The sequence below is a fragment of the Molothrus ater genome, chromosome 12 (genome assembly GCF_012460135.2).
Source record: "Molothrus ater isolate BHLD 08-10-18 breed brown headed cowbird chromosome 12, BPBGC_Mater_1.1, whole genome shotgun sequence".
NCBI classification, from domain to species: domain Eukaryota; kingdom Metazoa; phylum Chordata; class Aves; order Passeriformes; family Icteridae; genus Molothrus; species Molothrus ater.
Window position 1 is genome coordinate 10,531,028 of NC_050489.2, and position 26,064 is coordinate 10,557,091.

Sequence of the window (26,064 nt, forward strand, 5' to 3'; positions counted from 1 at the left end):
ATTCTTTTATTTGGAGTTTGGGTTTTTTCAGTGTTTTTTCCTTTGATTTTTTTTTTTTCTAAAGCTTGTTTCATTCTCTGTTTTTTTCTGAAAATCATTTTGAGACAATTTGGGGTGAAGAGAGAAGAGGAGCATGCTTCTTCCTTAAGGACCCAAGTCTTTTGGAGCTGTTTAGAGGTATTAGAACATAAGTTCTCTGTGCACTGAACAGCTCCTCCAGAAATCCTCCATTTAAAAATAATGAAAATCTCATAATCAGAAAAAAATTCATAGTAAAAAGCACATGGAAGAAGATTTTCCCTACTTAAGCCTGTGAAAAAGTAGATACCTACCTGTGTCTCATTCTAAGCCTTTTTAGAAAGATTTATTAAAGATTATAAATGTGTGTACATATATATATATATATTTGTGTATGTATACATATAAACACACACTTTATGAGGTATAAATATATATGGCTGTCATTTCAGGTGATGTGGAGGTATTGCAGAGATTCTTGTCCAGCTGCCAGCTGTATCCCAGTCATTGTGGTTTCAGAATTGAGGAGCTATACTGAAAGCCTTCAGTTCTTTCAAAGGCTGTGTCTGTGCAGAAGTTACCCTTGCCCTAATATTTCAGTCCTTTCTCAAAATACCATAGGGGTTTTTGTGTTTTTCTCAGCTGTGTTCTTTGAAGTGCTGGAGCTGACTGAGAGGGAAGCACCAAAGGATTTTTACTGTTTTGTTTTTTGCACGTTTCTGGGGTTGTGTGACCATTCCCACAGCTCCAGCAGAATTCAGTTATGTGTCCAGGTGTGCTGAGTTGCTGTGTCCACCTGCAAAGCCTTTACAGTGTCCTACTGCCAGTGTACACCAAAATATTGTGACATTGCCTTTGCTCCCTTCTGGAAAGGTGACCATTCCTTGATTGCAAATCTGAGGTACATGTTGACCTGGGAATTTCTTCAGGCTGTGGTCATTTCACCTACTCCAAATCTGGAAAAGTGTGGGCGTGATGGAATACCTGAAAGAGTTCCCTCACTGGTGTTTGTCCACTCCAAAACTTTTCTGGTAGTACCTGAAACTGCAAAAACCCAGTTAGAGGAGAATTATGTTGGTGCAGCATAGCCCTCTGTAGTGTTAGGACTTGCCTGTATACAAAGAAGATGGTCAAAAAGCCAAGGAAACAGTAAATAAAGTTAGCAAGCCAAAAACAGGAGAGTGGCTCATCTGGCTGGGGCAATGTTCTGAGCCTGTAGATTGTTCTCAGCACAAATGATGCCACTCTTGGAAGCTGTATCAGGGTATGATAAACCTCCCTCTGCCTTTTCCATAACTGCTCCTGCCTTGCTGCTTTAAGAAAATTCAGCATCAGACTAGTCTGAACAAATGTTAGCAGTGTCTGCTTTGCAGAGCTGGGACTTGAGTTCACTGGTGTAAAAAAGCTCAGTTTTAACTCAGTTACCAGAATGGGCTTCCTGCCTGAACTGCTGGATGAAGTCCTGCAGTCTGCCAGAAAGATGAAACATATTGTAGTAATTCTTAAAGACTTAACCTAGGTACCAAACCTGTGGGTGTTTTAAAGTTGCTCTACAGCAGATAGGATGATGGTTAAATGAGTGGAAGCACAGAGGCCAGCAGCTCCTGTCTGGCCACTCATTTGATGATTGTTTCACTGTCTGTGTGTGCTGGGTTTCTCTGCTCTGCTGCCTGGTGTTTTGCTCTGAGCTCAGTGAGGTGCTAAGATTAGCTGGTTTGTTTTTGTCATAATCTTTCATGTTTGCTGTGACGGATAGGTGAGAAAGTAGTATTTGTTCTGCTCCAGCATGCAAGGAATCCAGCTCAGACACTGAGGGCAATTGGTTCCTATGTTGTGGGATAAAAAGCAGACATGCTAAAATTTTAGGGGTACTTTTTTCCTGTACATGCTCCAGGGGGAATGCTGCACACTGCACTGTGGCTTCCTACATGATTTCTCTGTTATAAGATTGCTAAAGTGCTGACTGCCATTCAACTGCTGGCCTGTGGTTAGTGGAAATACTAAATACTGCACTGGCTTCATTCCTTGTGCCTTTAATGTTTCACTTCCATTTTAATAGTTTCATTTATGCTTAGAAACGTTGGTTTTTTTCCTACTTTTGTGAGTAGTCTGGCACCACAAAATGTATTGAAAGCATTTGAAGTAGTTCAGTAGGAGGCAGAATTAAAGGTCAAAGTGGTTTTGTGAGCAGAGCAAGAAACTGGGAGGAAATTAGTTGCAGAAAAGAGAGAGTAACAATAATCAAGTGAGAGAAACAGGAATAAATATAATGGAAGTATAAAGAGTCTTGGAAGTGCAAAGGATGCTAGGGTTAAAAGAACTTAAGGTGCTAATATGATCTGAGTTTTCATCTCTTAAACTTGGCTGCGGCATTTAATAGGGTCTTGCTCTGGGGACATTAAATATGTAAACTACTAATATAAATGATACAATTAATTAGAAATGTGAGTTCTGTGTGAACGTATAATTTCACTGTATATGTCACAAAACTATTTTTTTGTCTGCTGACATAGTCCTGAATCAGCTTTCTTGAAGGAGTGGTTATGTTATGGCCTCACAGTAGCAGAACATTGAGCTTGAAAGTCTGCAGATAGAACATTTGCAATAGTGTGTATGTGTGAAAGTGATGAACTGCCTGATTAAAACCAGAATATGTTTTTACTGAAAATTGTTATTGGTTTTGTGTAAATCCATTTTTAATACTAAAAAAGAAAAAAAAAAGGCATAGGGGAGGGAAATAAATTAGTGGCTGGCAAGCGAGACTGAAAGAACAGAGAAATAAAGGTGAGAATAATAACCAGCTTACTAAATAAGATTTGCTTCATGAAAGATGGAGAAAGTTGTTTGCTGATTTAGCTGGTATAGCTAGAACAATGTACTTAGCTGTTTTCATAGTGAAGATTATGTTCTGTACAAATATGTAGTACATTAGAATTTTGGTAGTCCTGTCTCAAAGTTTGCTGAAATATTTTGAATTCCTTCTTACATTTATCACAACCATTTATTTTCTTGGGTTGAACCGTAAATATTTGTAGAAGTGCTGTAATATTTTTTTAAAAAACAAGAAAATTTGCATAAAGGGCTTAATTAAGTAACACGACTTACAAGTGAGGCTAAGAATCTGTTTCCTGTGATGCTCTTTTTTGGTGACTTGTTCCATAATCAGAATTTATACAATTAAATTCATTACTGGACATTCAAATTAAAGACATGAATATATGTTATATTGTTACATTACTGTACATTAAAATATGTTTGGAGATTTACATCAGAAATATTAATTATATCCTGTTTTCATTTTACACCTACTTCTGCCTTACATTTGTATTAACCCAGTCAATAAGCATATATAAACCATGTCAACTTTTGCTGTTTCATTGCATTTTTGCTGTTTAATTGCATTTTTCAAATAAATTTTAATCAAAAAATATTTTGCTGCTGATTTGCACCATACATCTCCTAAATCTCAGACACCACTGGGGTCAGAAGATAGCAGATAGTCTATGCAGTGTTTGAGCTGGTACTCCAGTTCCTGGTTTCCTGAGGATAAATGTGATTGCTCCAATATAAATGTTTTAGATCACAGTGACAGCTGTGGAAATTAAACATAGCCAGCAAAATCTATTTTCTGTCTCGCTAAGTAAAGGAGAGGACAGATGAAAAAATTCCCTGGGCAAATGAATTCTTATGAACAGTGATGAATCTTTTCCCTTTGCTATATTAATTTTATTGTATTGCTAGAAAAAAAAAATCTAACTTGTGTTTCTGTGTGTGTTTTTCATATTCAAGTTCATCATATTGAGGTGAGAAATTTAGAATATCTCTTCTAGACCATGTTGTAGCATACTTTTCTAACCATAGGGAAAAGTTAGCCTTTAGGATAGTTTACAGAGAGTTGCAATGGTTTCTAAATAGATAGACTTTAAAATTCTGTGGAAATCTGGGGTTTGGGGAGAGGTGAAAAAATTTCCCAGGAATTTCCTTTCTCCTAATTGATTATGAACAATATGTTTTCAGAAGCTTTGCCATATCTTGACTTAAAGTATCTTAAAATTTTGAGTCTACAATTCTGTTTCTTAAACATAAGTTTTGACACCTGCTTCAGGGGCAACTGTCATGCAGAAAAATGTAGAATTTTCTCATATAGGCTACACAGCAGGTTGGGCCCTGAGGAAGAGTTAGAGAGAGATTTCCCTGCCAAACAGTAACCCTTTGAGTCATTTTCATCACTGGTTTATTTTCTACCTGCTCATGGTCCTGGCCTCTAGCTCTGGAGGGTTCCTCTTCCCTTCCAGTGAAACTGCTCAGCCTTAACCCATGGCTGGAGTCCACTGTTTGCACTCAGAGGACACAAAACAGCTCTGCCTTTTCAGGTGCTTCTTTCAGCTGGGACTTGGTGCTGTTGTTAATAAGCTTACACTCCTCTTCTCTGGGCCAATTCTTTCTTGTTTCCACAGCTGCTTCTTAAGTAACTCCCTCTAGCAGAGTATGCTTTGTAGAAACTCACCATTAGAAGCAATTTGATAGTCCTTTTTGTGAACTATACCAGTCACTGGATATTTCTGTTTGGGCTGAAAAGTCAAAATGAACTATGGAGTGCGCAGTTGTTGCATTGTGATTTAATTTTTTCTTTGCTGAGGTGGAAGAGTTAATGTAGGTCATAGCTGAGAAGTGAGGCTATGGGACATTATTTGTATTTTGTTTTTTAATTAGTGTATTGTGACCCTTAAGATGTACAGGCTTTTTTTTTTGATTGGGAAGAAAAGCAGCTCTCTTTAAAAAGTTTATTGCAAAGTAAATGGCTAAAATGGAGCTGCAGTTACTTGAAAGAGACAAATATACATTCATTATTTCCTGAGTATGTTGTTTTTACAGGAAAGCAAAGGAAGCAATGGCTGGGTGTCATTAAGGAGTAGCTCGTGGAAAGCGGTGAAATGAGCAATGAGACTTGTAAAGTGTCATGAAAACTGAAACACCAGGGTACAAAGTACTGCTTATCCTCCCAGATATGGATACCATATGGCAACATGAAGGGAAATAGAGAGTAGGAGACAAGAATCCTATTATTCTCACACTTTCATTTGCTTGCTATTTGCTTTGGGCAAATGACTAAAGTTGGGCCTGAACCTTCTTCTGGCACAGTATTTATTGACAAGACACCTGCCTTCCCTCTCAGATTCCTTGAAGTTTCGTTGGTGTAATTCCAGCTTTGGCACTTCTGATTATAAATTTATTGTTGTTTTTCCTAGAGAGTTGAAATAATCTCTTATTGACTGTTCCTAAGTTAAAATCTATATTAATTTTCTGGTAGGATATCCCTTTCTTCTCTTTCAGCATTTCACTTATTTTCCTTAAGAAAGACAGTGTGTTGTGGTGGGTTCTTGCTGTCCTTGAAATCTCTTTTTTTTTTCTTTATCTCCACGGTCGCTATTTCTGGACAACTTTCTGCATCTGTCTTTTATGTATCTTTGGAACAAAATGGGCTGATTGGGAGTGCTTGGAAAGATGTGGAAAGGGTTTAACTTCTGGAAAGACAGTTGTGTGATCCATGTACCTTTGGGATGGCACAGAGGAGAGGAGTTTTTATCAGCTCTCCGGAGGCTGACACAGCTCTGGGAAAATTCTGTCACCTCCTCCCTCACCCATTTTCTCCTTTCCACCTCCTGAGTACACACCTGTCTACCACCCAGTATTTGCTTCATTTATAGCAGTTTCACAGCAGTTTCATATTTCTCTGTAATTAAGAGAACTTCTTTAAATATTGTTAGACTAAGTCCTACCAATATACAGTACAGTTATCTTCAGTGCAATAGTTGTTTAAAATGACAATTCTGACAAGTTTCACCTTTGCTCTTCTGACTTCGTGTCTGTGAAACTATAATTGAGAATTTCTGATGATGTCCCCCAAAGTTAATGGCTGGTAGACAAAACCAAAGCCAAAAGCTTTGCAAGACCAGGGAAAGCACGCTTGCCTGCTCTTCAATGTTGTGTAGACAGAAACTTTCACCTATTTTGCCTCATACCATCTGGGGGGATCATTGATGTATTTGGCTTTGCTTTCACCCAAGCCTGTGGGAATGAGCAGCTGTTTGACTGTGTTGCAGCAAGAAAATGTGACTTTAAGAGCAGGTTCTTTTGTCATGGCAATGGGTGCTATGTCAAGAAAGAACAAGAAAAGTTGCTCAGAAGGGTTGTATGGGAGGTCAAGAAAATTGTGCAAAACTCAACAGAAGATATTACAAAGGGAGCCCCTGATATCCAAGGTTTATGCTTTTTTTTTGTTGTAATTCTGAAAATTAATGCTTCGTGTGTCATATCAGACTGTTGTGGGCATGAAGTGGTGAAATTACAGATAATTAATTACTACTCTTTCTCCTGAAGCTATATAACCTAATTCTCCTAATTTTAGCACCACAAGGAAATGCAGTTTAGTGCTTCTCTATGTTTTGGTGTTTAGTGCAAATGTTTGAACTTTCCTGTGGTCTAGGAAAGCTGGCATTTTAAGAAGTATTTCATAGTTGCATAGGTTACCATTACAGTATTATAATGACTTTACAGTGCTTTGTTCACTAGAACACTAGCCCATTTGTGGGGGAAAAATGTCCAAAGGACATCCTAACTTCTGTTCTCTGCAGAAGTGTTTGATATGACACAGCATTAAGGGATAGAATCAACCCCATACATTCTCAATTTCAGAAAGAGGGGGGGAAAAACTGAAATACGAAGCTATTCCCACTAGAAATGTTGTAAATCTTACAAAATATATAAGCTTTCCTCTTGAACATACATCAAAGGCATAAAACTTGGGAGATTAAAATATGTTTTTAATCTTAGTTTGATGAGCAAAACTTTCACTGTAATATTTATTATGAGAGGCTCTACTTGTGTTGCCTCTTCCCTTTGTTCTGTTTATATATGACTTCCTTTCTTCCAAAAATGTAGGAAGTATCGTTTTCACAAAGCTGAAGGATATTGCAATGGTTTGTTCATTTAAGCTGAATTGCAGGCCCACGTGGCAGACACAAACTTTTCTTTTATTGTCCTGGGTCCCAGAGGACAAGCAATGCTTTCTGATGGCTTCCCATGAATGCCTTTCATTTGTGGAGGAGTTTCAGTGGCTTATGCTGACTGTACAAAGATCAAACAGGCAGGAAAATTGTGGTTTTATGAAACTTAGCCAAGATCTTTGTTATTTTCTCAGAAGCTTTTCCTCTCTAACCCTATTTTTAAGGACAATATTAGGACAATTAGTTTTAGCAACTGTTGGGAAAAAAAGATTGTTCTATGATTTTCTCTTTAAAATTTAAGTATTTTCTTGGTTATTAGAAAATTTGTAGACACGTTTAAAGAAACTACTGACCATAATTACATTCTGTCTTTATTGCATTTGGAATCAATGGTATCCAAAATTAAGCTTAAAAAAATGTTGTGGCTGTTTGGTCCTGCAATTTGATCTATTTTGGGCCACTGCGCCTGCCGAGTTTTGCTGAAATCACTCAGTTGGGGTTTTTTTTTGCCTGGGTACAAAGGTCTGTCAAACAGATTTGATTGTGATTTGACCTGTCAAAGTCTCATTTGTTTCAAGAACAGTGTTTTTTCTCTCAACAGGTTCTCTTAGCATTCATTACAGAGATTTCCTTTTTGCTCAGCTGTTGGCAAGCTTAAGTATTGGAAAGAGATGTGCAGACCACAACGTCTTTTTAACTGCAGCAATGGCATGTTTTGCCAGCAATACATAATTTTCACTGTTGCTCATATAAAACCTCATGTTTTTCATACAAATTCAGTTTTTGTTGAAGGATTACTTTAATAAAACTAAAATGTCCTAAGTTTCTGAAGTGAAACCTGTAGCATCTTTAGGGGTCAGCCGTAGCTGTAACTTGAACAGCTGTACAACATGCATCCTAGATTGTTTTTAATTGTCTTCCCTTTCTCTAACAGCAGTAATTCTTGTTTATATTGTCAAGAACCTTTCCACCGAGGACAAGAGCACCATACTTTAAGGTCACATGCTTAACCCCACTACGGGGTTACAATGTAAATGGGCCCCCTTTGTTTTCATTAATGTGTGAGGGGTGGGTGCAAGGCAAGGCTGTTCACAAGGCTTAAATAACTTATTGTAAAAGTGTCCTAAAGAAAGCATATTTTGTCTCCATACCACAGTTGTTTAGCATTACTCTTGTGCATCCAACCGACAGCCAGTTTGGCAATGGATTTTGTGTGCCATTTTGTTCTTTTGACCTGTGATACTTTTTTTTTCTTTTCTCTTTTTTTCTAACCGAGCTAATGGATTCACCTCAAATAATACAAAATGAAGAAGCTTTTGCTCCTTCTGTTCCTGATAGCCTGAAAAGTAGTAAACAAAGCTGGAACTGCTCTTTTCCACCCCAAACCCTTTACATAACAATTTGCCAGCTACTGTTTCTGTGTTGATGAATAGGTTTAAAATTAAGACTTTCTAAAAATGTCAAATTAAAATAGTATTCTCAGCGCTTTTAATCAGTTAAAAATTAACAAAGTGTAGCCTTTTGAAATGGCTTGAGGAGTTTGAAGTTTTTTTCCTACCTTTCACCAATGAAATATATCAAAAGAAGGAAGAAATATATCGAAATATTACAGGTTGTTTTGATTATCTACAATTTGCCCTGAGACCCAGGATTTCACATTATTTCAAACCCAGTGATGATGGTAATTTTTGGCTGTCACTTTTAGTTGGATTTTTAGGCCAAAATAACTTCCAAAAAGTTGAAGTCATGCTTTTAATTGTTGCACAGAGTCATAAATGGAGCCATTTGGGGGGGGATATCTCACTTTTTTCTCAGGATGAAAACTCTTCAATATGAACTTAAGTTCATAGTATTTGGTTGTTCTATTTTAAATGGAAATCCTATCACAAGTTTTCACAAATGCTTCTTAAAATACTCCTTTTCCTCCTAATGACTGCTATGCTCTTGTGCTTTTGGCAGAGACATTTTGTCTTGGGTTTTAATTTTCTTACAGTGCATCTCTAGCAAGAGCAACTTAATGAATCTAGTGATCTCTCTAGTATGGCAATAACTGATTTGACTAGTTGTATACAGGATGAAATCTGCCAACCTTAAAATATTATGTAGAGCTCAAGAACATAGTAGTATTTTGATATTTAATGAGTTCTTTTAATAAATATTTAACAAAAATTTTCTTGAAACAAAAAGAAGAGTATAGCATTTAAGATGGCAGTAAATATGAGTCTTTGAGCATGCAGTCTTGACAGAGTTGCTGCTGTATAGGAAAAAAATAGTCAAATATTGTTAAAAAGCAGTCCATATCCTAATGAAAATGTTTTAGCCTTTTTTTTCCTAGAGGAATGTAGTTATCCCTGAAGATTGATTTGGTACACATAAAAAGATTGCATAATGACATCCTAAATAAAAAATTAAAAAGTGGAAAAAAAATAAAGAACACAGACTCCAGAATTCAAATGCTGGGCAGAGACACCAGTCTATCAAATGACAAGTTTTCCTCTTTAGGAAGAGAAATATTTTTTTATTAATAACTTTATTAATTTAACATTAATAGTTCAGGTGATTGTTTGCCTAGGCTGTACCTCTAGCGTGTGCTCTGAAGTGTGGTTTGCCCTGTAGCTCATGGTAAAGCAGAAGGTGAAGCAGGTAGACAGTGACAGAACATGGAGATTTTTACAGCTCTGGCACAGCTTGTCATGATGGATTTTAACGGTGGAGGTTTTTGTATGAGAGAACACAGGTCAAACCCTTCTCCACAAACTGCTATTTTTCATTTTTGCAGCAGCCCAGGAGACACAAAAGCTTTTTTGGGCTGGTGGAGAACATGTCCTTTGTGGCGTGTCCTCAGTACGTGTCTGTTAAGGATGCTCAGGCAGTTTGTGTTAATGCATCCTTGACATTGCTTTTTTACCAGTGGATTAAGGGTTCCTGCTGGAAGAGTGCAGAGGTGATTAGGCAGCCACCTCTGACCTCTCTCTTAAGTTGGACTTTGCAGCTGAACTTGAGAACCCATATCTTGTTTCACGTGCCTGTAGAAGGAAGAGTTGGTGAGTGCTGAGGCAGGAGCTGGGAATGTTGTGGTGCAGGGTAACAGAATGCACTGTTAAGGAGTGTCTGAGCTGTAACAGCATTGTCTGTTTTCCAAATTATATTGTTATAATTTGTGAGCACATCATGCAAATGTCAACTCTGTCGAGTTGCCAGAATCTGCAGCACATGATTTTTGTTTCAGAGAGAAATCAGTGTGCATAGGTTTGTGTATGTTTGATCTGGTGATCACACTGTTTGTTTTCTTTGTTTGGCACTTGAATCAGGTTACTAAAGTTTATTTTCCCTGATTGAATGCTGTCATATTAATGAAAATTGTCTGCATAATTTATTTTTGATGTAGTGAAATTTTCAAATAGTTGGGCATTCAATCTTATTCTTCAGTGATGTTTTACTGGAACACAGCTCAATCAGACTAATCAATAGCTGCCTTCAGTTGGCATTAACAGCCTTATCAAGTGTAGCTTTTGCAGATACACTGCATTCAGAAGAGAAATAAATAGCAATATATGTTAGTGAGCTCCTGGCAGAATGGAAGTTGGCAGCTGAGGATGAGAACCTCAGTGGGAGTTGATGTGTCCTTGGAAGGGGTGAGGTGTGCCTGAGTGTTCCTTGGGTTAATGCTCCAGATCCATGATGCTGCCCTGAAATTAACTGGAATGTGATTAAACGGTTACTCTGGGTGTTTGGTATCCTGGTGTGAATACAATACAGCAAACATAGGTTTACACATATAAGATTAGATGGAGTTTTAGTATTCTTTAGTTTAGGAGGACCTGTGGTTTGTGTATTTTTTTTATTTTCTGAATTCTGGAAAGTAAAAGTGTAGTTTTCTTTTGAGCCTACAGGATGTAAAGTTTGATCTAACTTATTAACTATAGTTCAACATTGTAATTTTGCAATTATCTTTTTTCTTGTAACATTTGTGTTGTCTTTATGTACTAGTAAGATATATTCCCCTTTATAACTTGTAATAGAAAATTAGTGTCCATATATAAGGGGCATATATATATTACAGGTTTATGTAGTTTTATGCTCTAATTAGTCAGAATGACATGTGCAAAACTTTATTCCTGAACATGCTCTGAATGCAAGAGAATTAAGAGTAAGTACTTGCCTTGCTCTTTCAGGAGGAATCTGTATTTAGTGTGAGTACTGAATTCAAACTAGTGATGGTACATATTTTGGGCAACTGTTTGAAGTAAGTTAAGTCAGTAGACTTTTCTGTTTGCTCTCCTTTGTCAGCTCCACCATTTTTAAAATTTGGTAGTACATGCATTTGTTGTACATTTTACACTGCACATAATCAGCATTTTCATGGCCAGGATGTGAAGTACCTAGGCCATGGTTTGATGTCAAATATAGTTATGGGCTGTAACAAAACTGGAGGAGAATGGGGCACTGAAATCAGCCTAGTTTTCTGTTGAGGAACAAGGATCATAGCTTCCAAAAAAGTGTATTTCCTAATGCTGTTGTCATCAACTACAAGCAATGTCTGGTGTTGTTCTCCTTGCTGCTTGGCCATGTCATATTCCCCATACATTAAATACATGCAGTGCAGCAGGCTCTGTTTTTGTTTTATTTCCTGTGTTCTTCCCAGCAGTGTGCTCTCAGTTCTCTTTCTGTCTGTTTTGCCATGACAGCTGGTATCACTACTGCACTTAAATGATTATGAATTTTAAATCTTCACAATGGTGTGCTGTGGTGTCACTGGGGGTAATGAAGTTGTTACTTGAGCCAAGTGTGACAAAACCTCATTTTTGAAAAAGCATGGTGAGAATCCCATTCTCAGAGGGATATCCACAGACCTGGTGCCTTTAGTGCTGTGAGGATGGTATTGAACCCCTTATGTCGTTTGAAGATATGATTCAGCTGTATGTGGTTATCTTGCATATGTACTAAATTGCTATTCTGCTGTGGCATGTGTCTTAGACAAAGCATGCCCACAGGCACTTCTGGACACGTGGCTTGCTGTTACATTTGATTGTGGCTTGCAGCTTCTTCATTCTGCAGTGTTTAACCCATTCTGTAACTTGACTTTCTGTTTTAAATGATTTTAATAAAACTAATGACATTGGAAATACACTTCAAATTTCTGCACCACTATATTTTAGACAGTGTGTTAAAAGGTATTGTGACTAAGGCAGTAAGTAGCTTGATGGCAACAGGTAGTGGCTTCAGTGATGGGAGGAAAATGCTATATTCTAGGCTTTTCCATACTAAATAGATATTGAGATGGGCTGTTCAAGAAAATCAGTAATGTGACATATAATTAAACACTAAAAAATAAAAATATAATCGTGATTTCAGACACTAGCATTCACTGCTCTCCATTTATCTTTGTAGCTTGTGTGTGTTTAAAATTGTTGTTGGTGACTATTACTGTTACCTTTAGAGATTCCAGTTTGCATTTTGAGTCCTACAAAGAGCACAGATTTAGTTCAGAGATTTTGGTAGAAGTTTGCATCTATAAATATTTTAAGAGAAGCTGGTATGTAGTTTAGAGTATTAGGGCTTCAGTGTAGTCAAAGCAATGCCTCACCTCTTGAATTATTTCATTAGAATCAGTAAAATTATATGAGTATTTAATTTGAACTACAGTTCAGTGCCTGTGAGATAGTATTACCTACTTCTGGCTTTGAAGCCCATCATATTTTCCTCTCATCTCTCCTCCACCCAAAATTATTCATAATAGTTGATGATGTTAATTTTGAGATGCTAAGAAAATTACTGGCTACTTTTTGAGTTCTTCTGAATGCATAAAATCATTTGTTGTACAATTCTTCAGCGCTTATTAGTACTGCACATAATTGTTGATGATGAAAATTCAGAGTGCTGGCTGAGTGAGCATGTGCAGGTTGTACTCAGTGTGATTCAGCACTGCAAAATCTAAGCTGTCCAGAGTGCAGATTAGCCAAGTGAGTCTTGTAGTGCATCTTAGCTCAACTGATTTCAGCAATAGCAGATAATCACTGAAGCATACACTGCTGTGCAGTCCTTCAGAACTCAAGTGTTTGGTGTAGCTACTGTTTGCATGTGACCAAGATGGAAAAAGGGAGGTGTATACAAAGGAGTGAATTACAACAAAGAACACTTTCTGCTTCAGTTCTTGTTCAGAAAACATATGTTCAACCATGCAGGCAACAGTTGGGGTAAAGACACTGTAGGTTTGGAAACAAAAGATGTGTTCTTTTCTTGCATTCACAATGTTCTCAAACATATTCACTTGTTAGGGACTGGCCTGTCAGCTGGATCTTCTTGCAAGTGTGATTTCTTTTTCCTGACTTCTTTCAAAAGCTTTTTCCCCACAATGTTTTACACTTCATATAATCCACTATGCATGCTAGGCCTGCCTAGTCTTTGTGCTATTGATGATTCAGAGGTGGAGGGGCCATGCTCTGGGAGAATGTGGCTGTAGGGTAACCTTTCAGTCACCCATACATCTGAAGATGCTAAGCCACTCTTATTCCAAGTATCTTAAGTGGTTTGGTTGCTCTTCCATGGTGAAGATATAAGACACCATGGTGAGGTGGCATATACTTCACCTTTCGAACACTGTCAAACCAATTAATGCAGCAAAAATACTTGAAAGTGTTGATCTTTTTACATTTTTTAGTTTGTAACTACGTATTGAAAATCTCACAGAGACTCATCATAACTGCTTAAATCATCCAGTAAAAATAATTTTTTTTTTCTCTCAATTGGAAATTCATTCAGTTGTGGCATGCCAGAGTAACCAAAAATTACTTGGGCATTACTTCTGTTTGGATTCCTTTTTCCTAAATATATGGTTCAAGACCCTGGTATAAATATTCTTATATAGGCCTAAAAGTAATGCTTGTTTCCAAATTAGCTCAACCTAGTTTAATTTATGACTTTTAAACTCATATAGCTAGAAAATGTACTGCTTTAGCTCCACAGGTATAGATAAATGGAACAACTTTCTAGTGCAGACAAAACCTGCAGTTTCTTTGGAAATGTCGAAGTGATCTACTCGCTGTAGGTTTTTCTAGGTCAAACTACTCATCTATCAAGTCAGGTATTCATCCTTTGTTGTCAGCAGTGAATACCTCAAAGCCAGGCAGGGCTGCCTACATTTTAATGCATGTCGACTTGTATACAGAGCTTAAGCATATGTCTGACTTTAAGCATTCTGCTCTATAATTGGGTTATGTACATGTTTAGTTTTGATGTGCACCACTGAATATAATGGTAGGGGAGAATGTATAATCTTTGTGGCGATGGTTTCACACCAGCAACTGGAGTTTCCATTCCTTTTATGCTACAGAAATGACGTTTCTTTTGTAAAATTCTCTATTCTTTATATTTTATTTAAAACCACACGTAAGGTTTGTCTTAAACCCCGTGATGTTATGTTGAAAGTTCTCAATCAATAACGAGAACAGTTAGGGAGTTTTGTGTTGGCTTGCAGATTATTCATGTGTTTTGTTGGAGTATTAATAGTGTTATCTGAATTCTCAGCCTGGGAAATTACCACTGATGAATGTCCAATGATTAGAATTTCCCATATAAGATGCTTCAGACCATGAGGATTATTTACTCAGCTAGAAAATCCTTTAGACAAGAAAACTCCATGTAAATATTTTCTATTGGAAGGTGCCAGCAAATGCATCCTTGCCAACGTACGTCAAAACTGCCAGAAGATCTGTGAGGATGGGGATTAACTTTTTAGCACTGTCATCCTAAGAGCTTTGACAGGGAAACATTATTTAAATGTTTTTTCTTTGACTGCATATGACTGAAAAGATGTTAACAGTAGATAAAACTAATATAGAGCAGTTAATGATACTGACATATATTCCAAGTCTGCACCTTTTTCTTTTCTTGAGGTCTATGTCAGAAATCCTTTAGAATGCTACAGCTTTAAAATAAATTGTCCTTCCTTCTCAAATGAAATTTGATGATTTGTCTCCAGTCTGATAAAAGAAAGCACATGCTAGTATATTGTTTCTTTTGAGGAATTTTTTGTTTTGTTTTATAGGCTCCTTAAAAAGAAATTGTTTTAGATGTTGCAGTGACTTCTCTGAATCTCAGAAAGAAAATAGTTAATAATAATTTCTTTTCTTTCAGTTCCTATGAGCCTACCTTCATTGCACAGTTTGCATATAACAGCTAGTAAGAGTAGAATGTACTGAACCTTAAACAAATCCATTAGGATCACCATGGCAAGAAACTGGGAAAATGGCAGGAAAAACGAACAATGATTTTGTAAACCCTCCAAAGGTCAGAAAAAGGCTTTCAGTAAGTATGCAGAGGCTAGAAATCAAATCCCATTTCCTATCATAAGAAACCAGTTGTTGTAGCAGCAGTGGTTAATGTACTGTATGTGAAAGATTTAAGACTAGTTGGAAAGCTTTGCTTCTGTTTTATTAGGCTGCTATTGAAAAGCCAACAGCATAACTTCAACTAGGTGCTTTGAGATTTCTTAATGGGCTGTCAAGGGCAAGACACCAGGTCTGTGCTATACTAGCTCTTTCCTGTACATTAAAACAACAGGGGCCAAATGATCATATACAGAAGTATGAATTACTTGATGCTTTCTCTGTTCCATATGGTCAGCCATGTCTTTGGCAATTAATCATGTACAGAATCAGTTGAGTGCTCTCTGAAGCATTGAAGTCAACATTTAGTTGTACCTGTGCCAGTGGGGGCAGTGGGGGTTGCGAGTGTAAAATAGCAGGATGAGGAGCTGCTGGCGCCGAAGCCAGAGCAGCTGGCTTCTATAAACAACACTTTTTTCCTCTTTACCTTTTTTTTTTTTTAACTTTCTTTGACAAACATGACTCATTTTTCAATATCATCCAGAACATGAGGGTTGCTGAGTGAAACTGTGATATCTGGCATAGTGAATTAATAAACAAAAGGCAGAGAATTGGGTTTAATGTGCCCAAATTACCGGGTGATAACTTAAACCATGCTGGCTGTTTCCATTGTATCAATGAACATGGGCACATTTGCTCGTATTTTAAGTAGAAATTTTAAAAGTAGGGAAGAAATGAGCAGGGTTTTGTAATCAATTACTAGCTTTTTTTACATGGAGGAGTTACAACATGTTAAATTAACGTGGCCTAATAGATTTCAGGTTCTTCTTCCCTCCCCTCTAAAAGGGACCATGTTCTAGTTTCATAGAATTTCGTCAGGAAACTTCTTTCACTGAAAGCAAATAAAATGAGAAAAATAATAGGGAAAATACAGAATAACATTTTAGCCCTGTTTACAGATTTTTTTCCTTTTTTTCCCTTTCTGTATTAGTTATAATTTTTTTAGAGATGACTGCTATGTTAAAGTAGAAGTGGTTGGTAAAGATTCAGAACTTTATCCTATTTAAACTGGTGGTGAGTAAATTAAATCTTAACTTGGAGTGAAAAATCTGATTTGTTGACCCAACAAAGTAAGACCAAGAGGCAAACTGTCCCAAGTGCCACTTTAGTTCAGACTGAAGGCTAATTTGTTTGACAGAACGCTAAGCTTCATGTCTCCAGTCATACAGTGTTTCTAACCTTACGTCTGACTCCTCATGAGGTCTGTAACAAAGGAAGGAAAAAATCTAGCTTTATAAGATTGAAAATGTACCAGTGTGGGGTTTGGAGTGTTTAGATGTTGGTTTTTCTTGCTTGTCTGTAGGCATGTTGTGATATTCACCCAGGACACACAGTTTAACAGGCTAGTGGCCTATGGATGTTAAAACACAGTTCCTTCTGCTGCGTATCTAAGGAAAAATATTGTAAACCCATTACAATACCTAGATTGGCTTTGTTATCTAATTTTGTGTGTATATCCTGGGTGAACAGAAAGACTTGGTTATAACAGCTTTTATTCAGTCCTCTGGCACTGATATAGGTTGTCGATGATAATGAGAGAAATAGGGTGTAGGTCTCTCGAAATCTGATCTTAGAACCTTCCTTTCTTACGTAGCCAGAGAAGATGCTCTGATGGCTCTTGCCTGATATGCCTAAATTTAGTTCTGTTGCTGTACCAGGAAGAAGGCAAAGAGTACAGTTTCCTAAATACTATGTTTAATGTAAAAGGCTGGAGTTGCTGCTGATACATGTGTACATACATACACGTGTGTGTGTGTGTACATAGCTTTAGGCTTTTTGAGAGGTGAGTTGTGTGTTTTTATGACTTGTGCCATTTGGGTTTTACAAGGAAAGCCCTAAATGCACTAATAGATCTGTAAGGAGAATTGGGTAAGATTTACTGAAAATACTAGCAGTATTGCTTATTAAAGAGGTATGCTGGCCAATGAGACAAGGAGTTGCTTCCCACAAGTGATAAGCAATTTGTGTAATCTCCTTGCTTAGGTTGTCCAGGATATGTTTTTTGACAGCTCAGGAAGCAGAAGAAAGAAAGTTTCACCAGTTTGTAAACATTACCACCCTCAAGAATCTCTGTGAACACAAGGATGAGATAAGACAGGCTGTAGGGCTGGTTGCATTGTTTATTTACTCTACTGTCCTGCAGTCCCAAGTGTGCTGAAAACCCCTGAGTCAGTGCTGAGTCCAGCTCAGAATTGTGAAGGCTTCACTCAGCATTGGGCAAAGGGGGCCTCTGCAGGCAATTATCTGTCATTAAAAGAACTGAGACACAAGATCAGATTTTCTTTGATGGGATGTGCAACTGCAGTGATGTTCAAAAGAAGGTCATTCCTGCTCTTTGGAGCAGGGCTTGTATCAGCCGGGTTTCTGATGGGTTTTTATCAGTGTTGATGTGAGGAAATGGCTTTCCCAGCTGATAACATCTTTGACCGAGTTTCTTGAACCCTTGACCTTTATCAGTTGAAGTATATATTGAATCCCCTTGTAAAAAATAAACCTAAAACCAAGTTACATGGAAAAGACAACTTTCAAAGGAACATGCTTTATAATATTATTTACCCAGAATGATACTTTATTTGTTACAATTCAAGATTTTTATTGCCATTATAAGAATAGCAAGTTATTAAGAAATGCCTCTATAAAAGCTACACATCAAGCCCTGCACTGGCATTCCAGGTGACCTTTCTGCCCTTTCAGCACTGTTAGAAAACAAGTAAATCAGTTAAATTGCTATGTATTGTTGTTGTATGTTGCTTAATAATACTATTTCACCCTCCAGGTAGCTGTGACTGTACTCACAGGGCTCAATAAAGAAGCGTTTATGATGTCAGTGTCAAACTATGCGTTTGACTTGAGCCATGTACATCACCACATAAATGAAAGGTGTTAACAGAAGGCTGGAACAATATAATTATATTCTCAGGAAAAAATAAATTATGTTCAGTTTCTGGAATTATGATGTTTCTGTAGATGGAGGGGACTTTACTTAATGAAACTCAGGACCAAACTTGCAATTTGACCAGGTCAACAGAATTCATACCATATCACATACAGTGTGACTGTGAATACTTGGAGAAGTGATCACCCATCTCTGACTGATAATACTCCATTGACATAATCTTTTCATCGGATTTTAACTGAAAATTCTGTAGGACCTCCCAGTTTTCCATGCTCTGCACTTTGTAAATCATTTATTTAGGAGATCTTGATGTTTGTTGCAGCAAATAACTGTACTTTTAGCTTTGTGAGGCATGGCATCATTAAACTTGGGACTTTGCTGAAGTTTTGGGGAGAAGCAGACATCTCACCATCACCAGTGGATTTTCCTGTCCCTCTGTGAATCAAATGGCCATCCAAACATTTTGAAAGGGAAATCTTGGTGGACTGTGGCCTTGCTGTATGGCTACAGTCTGATCATCCTATAATACAGGGGTAAACTCTGGTTGTAGTTCTCTTTCAAGTCTTGTACATGATAAATATAAAAGTTAAAGCCTTAGTAGGTGTATTTATTGTGAATGACAAGGAGTGTTAATTTTCACTCCAAAAATTTCTTTAATTTTCCATTAAAGAATGTACATTAGCTCATGTGAGTGTGTTTCACTTGCTGAAGTCCTCTATCAAATCATGCTTCAAACTGTGCAGCTGATGGAATTGAGGCTCTAAGGTCGGGATTGTTGAAGTTGGCGGATATTGGAGCTTGTGGAAAAGATGTTGTAGGTCAGTGCAAGGGAAACCCATGTCATGGAATCCTTATCTGAAAATGCTCTCTGGCTTTTTGTTTGCTTTGTAATGTCAAAGCAGGGTCAAGAATGTGATCTGTACAGGCAGTTTTGAACATTTGGGGTTTTTACAAGAAAACGTTCTTTTTGATGTTTAAGTCCCATATGATGGGCTGATGCCTTTTGGTAGGCCAACTGGTAGAGCTGGGAGGTGGGGAGAAAGATGCTTTTTGTTCTTCACTTGTGATGCCGGTGCAATAAAGTTATTTTCTGTCTCTGTGGACCCTCATGCTTCTCTCTTGGAATGACCATAGCAGTAACATTGCTACTCCTACTTTACATAGCTTAAGAAATGTATTATCTGTGTGTTACCATTTCTTGTGGAAAAAAAACAAAAACTTACCAGAAAGAGGATAGATCTCTGTTTTCACAAACTGGAGATTATAGCAGTTTCTCTCACAGAATTCCCAGAGGAATTTTAGTTAGGGAGGACAGAATGCAATGGGTATGTTATGTTGAGGAGGAGGCGAAATGCCGTGTGTTTTGTTACATTGTTCCAATGAGGCAGATTGTGCTGGGAATAGGAATTGCAGCTCTTGGTTTTGTTTGTTGTGTTTTCAAACTCACATGCACAACTTCTCAGGTCAGAAACTTTTTTTTTTTTGCCTCCTTTTCTGTGGAAAGAAAACAGGTTTGTGCAAGAATTCCATCTGTTCTGTCATCCTTCCCAAAAACATTTAGGTGCTTTTATACGTTTGCAGAACATGTGACATGGAAGTTAGAATATAAAAAAATAATTCCATGTCTATTGGAGGCTGGGTAAGGTGAAAAAGGCAACATAACATCTTCACTTCAGGAAAAGACTCTCAGTCTCTGCCATGGAGGCACTTCTGCACATGGAGGAGCACGTGGGCACTGGTGGATACAGGACTGGCTGGTAGCGGAGCATCAGCCATTTCCTCCCAGCTTGGCAGACATGGGGAAGTGCAGGGAAAGAAGTGGAACAATGGTGCAGGAGTGAGTAGGAAAAGATGGAGTGAGGGAGCTGGAGTTAGCTTGGTGGGAGGCTGAAGGGTGATAAGAACATCCCCAGTTCTCTTTCATCAGCATTAACTGTCAGCACAATGTTTGGGAAGGCCAGTAACGCTTGATCTGCAGAGACTGAGGGCCATCTTGCTTCACAGATTATTTAAATCCATTGCGTGTATACATGTATATTTTTGAGCAGTTTTTTAATTTATTCCATATACGAAAAGACTTTATTACTTGTTTATTTGAAGTATTTAATGATAAAGAGAACATGTGGACATCAGCAGAAATTCCATTCAGCGCATATAGTACAAACAGGTATTTTCTTCAACAGCTTTACCAAGAAGCAAAGGGGAGGGTGAAGTCCCCCAAACAAATGCTACATTGAGGAAAATACTTCTGATATTTGATACAAGATAATATTTAGAGAATAACTATGCCTCAAGAAAATGTGGGCTAGAATGCAGAGTGTCTTAGTGTGATACTTAAGGCAATGAGATTTTAAGGTTTACCTTATGTGCCATGTATATTGATTAAATACCAAATATATGGTGGCCATTTCTAACCATCATTTACTGTATTGATTTGTCAGCAGTGGAACTGTAATAAAAAAAGCTATTGATTTACTGTCCTTATTTGCTTATGGGCTTTTTATTAATTTTACACATTGTTTCCTATTTCTAGATTATAATTTTTATGTGTTTCCTCCCTTTAAGACAAGTCTGGTCCTCTCTGAGGTGAGAAAAGAGCAACAAATTGAGGAACAAAGGAACGAAACCGTCAGCTGCTTCCTGCTCCTGCTTAAGGAGAGACAAAAGCTGCGTAAAGAATGGACAGCAAGGTGAGAAGTATTCCTATAAATCCCCTTCAGTGGGGAAAAGTGACTTAAAAAAAAAAATTAAATTTTCATTGTTGACACAGTAATTCCTTGAATGGGATAGTCCATGTTTCTGTGGGGTAGACTGCTCTGTTACTAGTACAGTACAGGCTACTGCTAACCTGCTAACAGCTTGGTAGGCAGCACTCAGATCTGAGGAGTGGTACCACTTAAAATGCCCACAGGTTTTCCACCTATTTCTGACAATATGAGCCATGCTCTTTGCTGGAATGCTCTGCTAAAACTGCACTTCTTGGCTCGTGCCACCCCCGTTTCCCTGTGGTGTCCTGCTGGAGTTACTGGATGGTGTTGGGTGAGATGGGCGCACGTGTACGAAGGGCTGGCGGTCGTGTCCTGGGGCTGTTTTACTGTACCCGAGTCCTTAAAGAGAGCTCCCTGCCATGGACCAGGAGGTGCTATCAGCAGTGTCTAAAAATTGTTCATGTTTGTGTTTGGGAAGGTTTGTGTTGCTGGAATGTAATCAGCTGAGTGCATTTCAGAGGCACCAGATACGCCATACTTTTAGTTTGTTCAGAAACAGGTGAATGAAAGAGAATTTCCACTGTGTTCCACCTTGTCCTTCTCTTAGCCTGCTAAATGAGTTGATGTTCACACCAATGTCTAAAATCCATATGTTTATACTAATTTTGTAATCTATTATTTTCTTATTTGATATTTATATAAAATATCTAGCAGTCTATGAAATTTTTCTGCCAAATATACCGCTTTTATTTAAAACCAGTTGTTCCTAGTTACAATTAAATACAGGTTTTAGTCAAAGTATTTTTAAATCAGATTTTTGTTAATTAAATTTAGCATTTAACTGGCATGATTTTTTTTACCTGCACTAATTAAAGTTAGGGGACATCTCTTGTATTTTAATGGTGTAGTTCCTGAAGACTCTGAGATTGCTTTTAAAATGTTACCTGTAGATTTTGGGTCTGACACTTGGGTATCTTTTCTGCTCCAAATAATTACAGCAAATGAAGCTGAAACATTTTAGAAACATTAGATAAAAATTGAACATAATTACACATAATAATTTTACAAATGATATGTTTGACTTAATAAGCTTGTGTTCCAGTGAGTATGGAATGTGTGCTACTTTTTTAAGATTTCAGAGTAAGCTGGCTCTAAAATATTTTCCATACTTTTTCCATACTATCATGTGGGATTTACGTTTTACTTCTTGAACAATTTAAGGGATTTTTTTTATGGTGGCTTTGTTGGGTTTTTTATAATTTTTTCAATTATATTTCAATTATTGGGTTTTTTTTCAATTGGTTGGGGGGTTTTTGGGATTTTTTTATTTTTGGGGGCGTGTTTATTTGTTTTTTTGCCTCCTATCACCATGCTTACTAAATAATGCAAATGTTTTAGCTATGTTGGAAACAGAGGAAATCACTTAAAGCTTTTCCTTGGGACGAATGCACGTTTGTTATGAAACAGAATAGAAAGCTTCTAATGAGTGGAATACCTTTTTAGCGTTCATTTTGTCTGACAGTGATTTCCTAATGCACAGAGTCGTCAGCAATCATGGCAGCAGTGAGTAATTGCGAAGAGCTGTGGGTTTCAGTGTGCCTGGCCCCACTTGCTGCTCACAGGGAGCTCCGGGGCTGGAGCCAGGGCTGCAGCTGGAGACGTAGCCCAGCCTCTGACACAGCAAAGCTGCAGCTCTTGGGGGTGGCAGAGGCACAAGCAGATGAAGTGCAGGCCTTCTTAAAACTAAACACCTGAAAGAAAATTTCAAGAGCATTGTGCCTTGAAAGTTCCGAAAGAAAGTGTCCTTTGAGTATTAAATATCCATAATCCTTTTTCTTTCTATTTGATGTTTCCCATCCCAGTGACCTATCTGGGAGTCTCATCCATATGATCTGCATAAAGAGGCTGTTACCATACACCTCACTTGGCTCCATCAAAGCCTCAGCTCGGTGTCTGGAATGAAACACTGGCTGTGGCAGCCATGGAGCACACGGCGCTGAAAGTTATAAAACGTCCGCCGTGCTACGAGCAGGGCTGCCCATGTTTTAGAGATCAGGCTATTGTGTACTTTGGAATTACATGAGAAAAATGTGCTTGGACAGGAAATAATTAGCACTTGTCAAAGGGCAGGCAATAGGTTACAGTACTTTACTTTCAACAGGCTATCAGGGGATCAGCTAGATTAGATAATAGAATTTTTTTCCTGTGGAAGTTAAATACAGATGACTCTAATTACCTTACATTGTGCATTAGAGAGCAGATTATGAACAGTACAACTTCAAGAAATTTAGGTCAATGAAGGGAGGGCAGCTGGCAGAAAACTTCACTCTGCACTTGGTCTTTGTAGAGTTATGTAGTCATTCTGTTCTTTCCTGTGTTTTATTTGTGTCATTAACACCTGAAATAAAAAAAAAAAAAACAAAACAACAAACCCCCCCCCAAAAAAAAACCTAACAAAAAACCATGTTGGGAACTGGTAACACAAACTGACTGAACTTTTGGAAATCTATCCTTTCCCAGAGAAAGGCATATGAACTCTTCTGGTATGTACCTACTCAGTTAAAGCACATTCTTGTGTTATTTACTTTAAGTTGTACCAGTGTTTCTGCCTATTAATGAGCTGAAGTGACTCTTTTTAAGATTTTATTTCAGCTCCACGGCCCAAAACTCATGGCAGTGTGCTTAGTGTTGCACTCACCATTTCATAGACTTGTGATGCAAAGATGTCATCAGTATCTTAAGTATCTGAGCAGGTCTTCCAGGGATTCAAGTTGTTCTCTGAGTGGTAGTGATCCAAAATACTTCAGGTAGGACTCAGTGAATGTCGTCTGAGTGTTAACAGAAATGGTCCAGAGTTTCCAAGCCCCAGATTTGTTTATACTGCGTGATAGTGCCTGATGGACAGGTTGTTATAGCTGTTAAAGAGCTGCTCTAGCCCTTTGAACTGACCCCTTCTTGACCTCTGCTTGCAGAAGGTCACTGTTCAGCTTATAAAGTGAGGGGAACCTCAGATTCTACTGTAATAAACACAGGGTGAAGGGAACAGCTGTGAATTTTGGACTGACCGTGCAAACTCGGATAGACTTTTTAGGGTCACTGTATGATAATGAAAATTGTTACCAAATTATATGGAAATTTAACAGCAATAGTGGGAAAGAGAGGGTGGAGTCTAATGCATTGGGTTTGATAAATGAAGTGTGAAGTTACCCATCTGGCTCTAGACAGCCCTCTTTTTCTCTACGAAAGGGCAACATTTAAAAATAACCATGGTACATCTAGAATCAATGACCCATACAGAGAGCTGGAATAGATCAAGATTTAATGGTGACTGTGGAAGAAATTATCATTTGAAAAGTGAGACAAAGGATGAGAAAGTACAGTTCAATATCTGCACCTGATTCATTTTTTAAAAGGCTTTAATATTTTTCTCTGTTGATGATGTTATTGACATTTTTTATTTTCCTTTTTAACTGGAACCAGAAAAGTTGTTATATCACAAAGAAACAGGGGGAAAAGACAAAGTACTTGAATTTCAAGAGAGAATGTTGCACTTTTCTTGATCACGAAGTGCCTGACAGAGCTGGCCTATAGTTAAATAAAATTGTAGATCTTATTCTCCTAATAGAGCTTGTACCATGTTATAATAGCATTGTCTTTAATGCTTGCATGACATACTGCACTTAATTGGTAGTAGGTTTTTGTTGTATTTTTCATAGACATACATGTACAACCAAACTAATTTGTCTTCAATAAATCAACAAGAGATTAATTTAAAGGGTAGTGTTTAACTGCATTGAAAATATTGAGTGCTAGGAAAAAAATATGGTTAGTTAAACCATTGCTAAAGTATAGGGTTTTCAAATGGAAAAACTGTATTAGTCCAAAATGGTTTTATTACAACACACACTCTGATTTCCCTCAGTGAAATTTGCCATTTCTCTTAGGGGAAATTCAGCCAGATACTGGAAAATGTAAAGTTTTGGAGACAGACATAATGAAGTGGAAATTTTGATAAAATTATTTATGATTGTTGAATTTTCATAGTTGTGCTACTTATCCAAATTCTGAAATCTTAACTTCTCTCTAAATAATCATCTAATGACAAATTGACATAGTGAAAACAGAATAAACATTCAATAAATAATCTGTACAAAAGTAATCACAAAATTCTTCTGGTTCATGAGATAAACAGCAGAAAAGTGTTAATTGATTGTATCTTGTTAAAATCAATAACTTGATAATCTCTTTTTATGGGGTCATTCTATAACCCATAATATTTTGTAGACTGGGTCACTGTATTTCTAGAATTTTTATATTCTTGCATTTTGCATGGCAGCGGAAAAAGAACCTCTTACTTGTGACAAATCATGTTAGTTTCAGGTTTCAAGTCAGATGTGAGCTATAATTCCTCAGCATTTTTTGCCTTTGTCAAACCCCTTCTTAGATCTCACAATTTTATATAACAATTTAAAGGTATGTATTTTTTTTCTAGTTACAAAAAGCACTTATACTGTAGAGGTAGTCTTAGCTCTCAACAGTGAAATCTGGATTTTTATGTCAATTTTTATATAGGAATATAAATTATAAGGACCTAGCAAGGAAATTGAGTCCTAATCTGGATGACACTCTTCAATTCTATAATAAGAAAAATGAAGAATCTTAGAGTGGAGCCTAAAATAGTGTGCATGTTAAATAAGATATAAAGTGAAAGATTTTATATATTTTATTCTCTGTTTTGAAGAAAAAGTTCATTTTTTCTTCTTATGCCTAACTTGCTTATACCTTGGAATTTTAGCTCATAATTAAGGAGTAATTGAGGTGGATTTTACTCTTTTTAGCTCCAGTAGGAGAAAGGGAGGTTGATGCAAAGAGGGGCCGTGTTTCCTCTGTAGCAGAGGAAATGTTGATGGGTTGAGAAGTAAACATGGGCTTTGGCAAAACCAGAGCTTTTGTTTCCTTTCTGTCACAGGCTTTGTGCATTTTCAGGAACTCATGAATGCTCTTTTTCAAATCAAATGTGATAATACCAGTTCAAAGACTGGTTGAAA

General features: G+C 37.4%; 1 protein-coding gene across 1 annotated transcript in view; it reads left to right on the forward strand.

Annotated features, from left to right (window-relative positions):
- FTO (FTO alpha-ketoglutarate dependent dioxygenase) overlaps positions 1-26,064 on the forward strand; it is a 223,875-nt gene that overhangs the window by 76,218 nt on the left and 121,593 nt on the right. Inside the window, exon 8 of the mRNA XM_036390117.1 lies at positions 20,874-20,998. Within this exon, the coding sequence (XP_036246010.1) occupies positions 20,874-20,998 (125 nt within the window). The remainder of the gene's footprint in view (positions 1-20,873; positions 20,999-26,064) is intronic.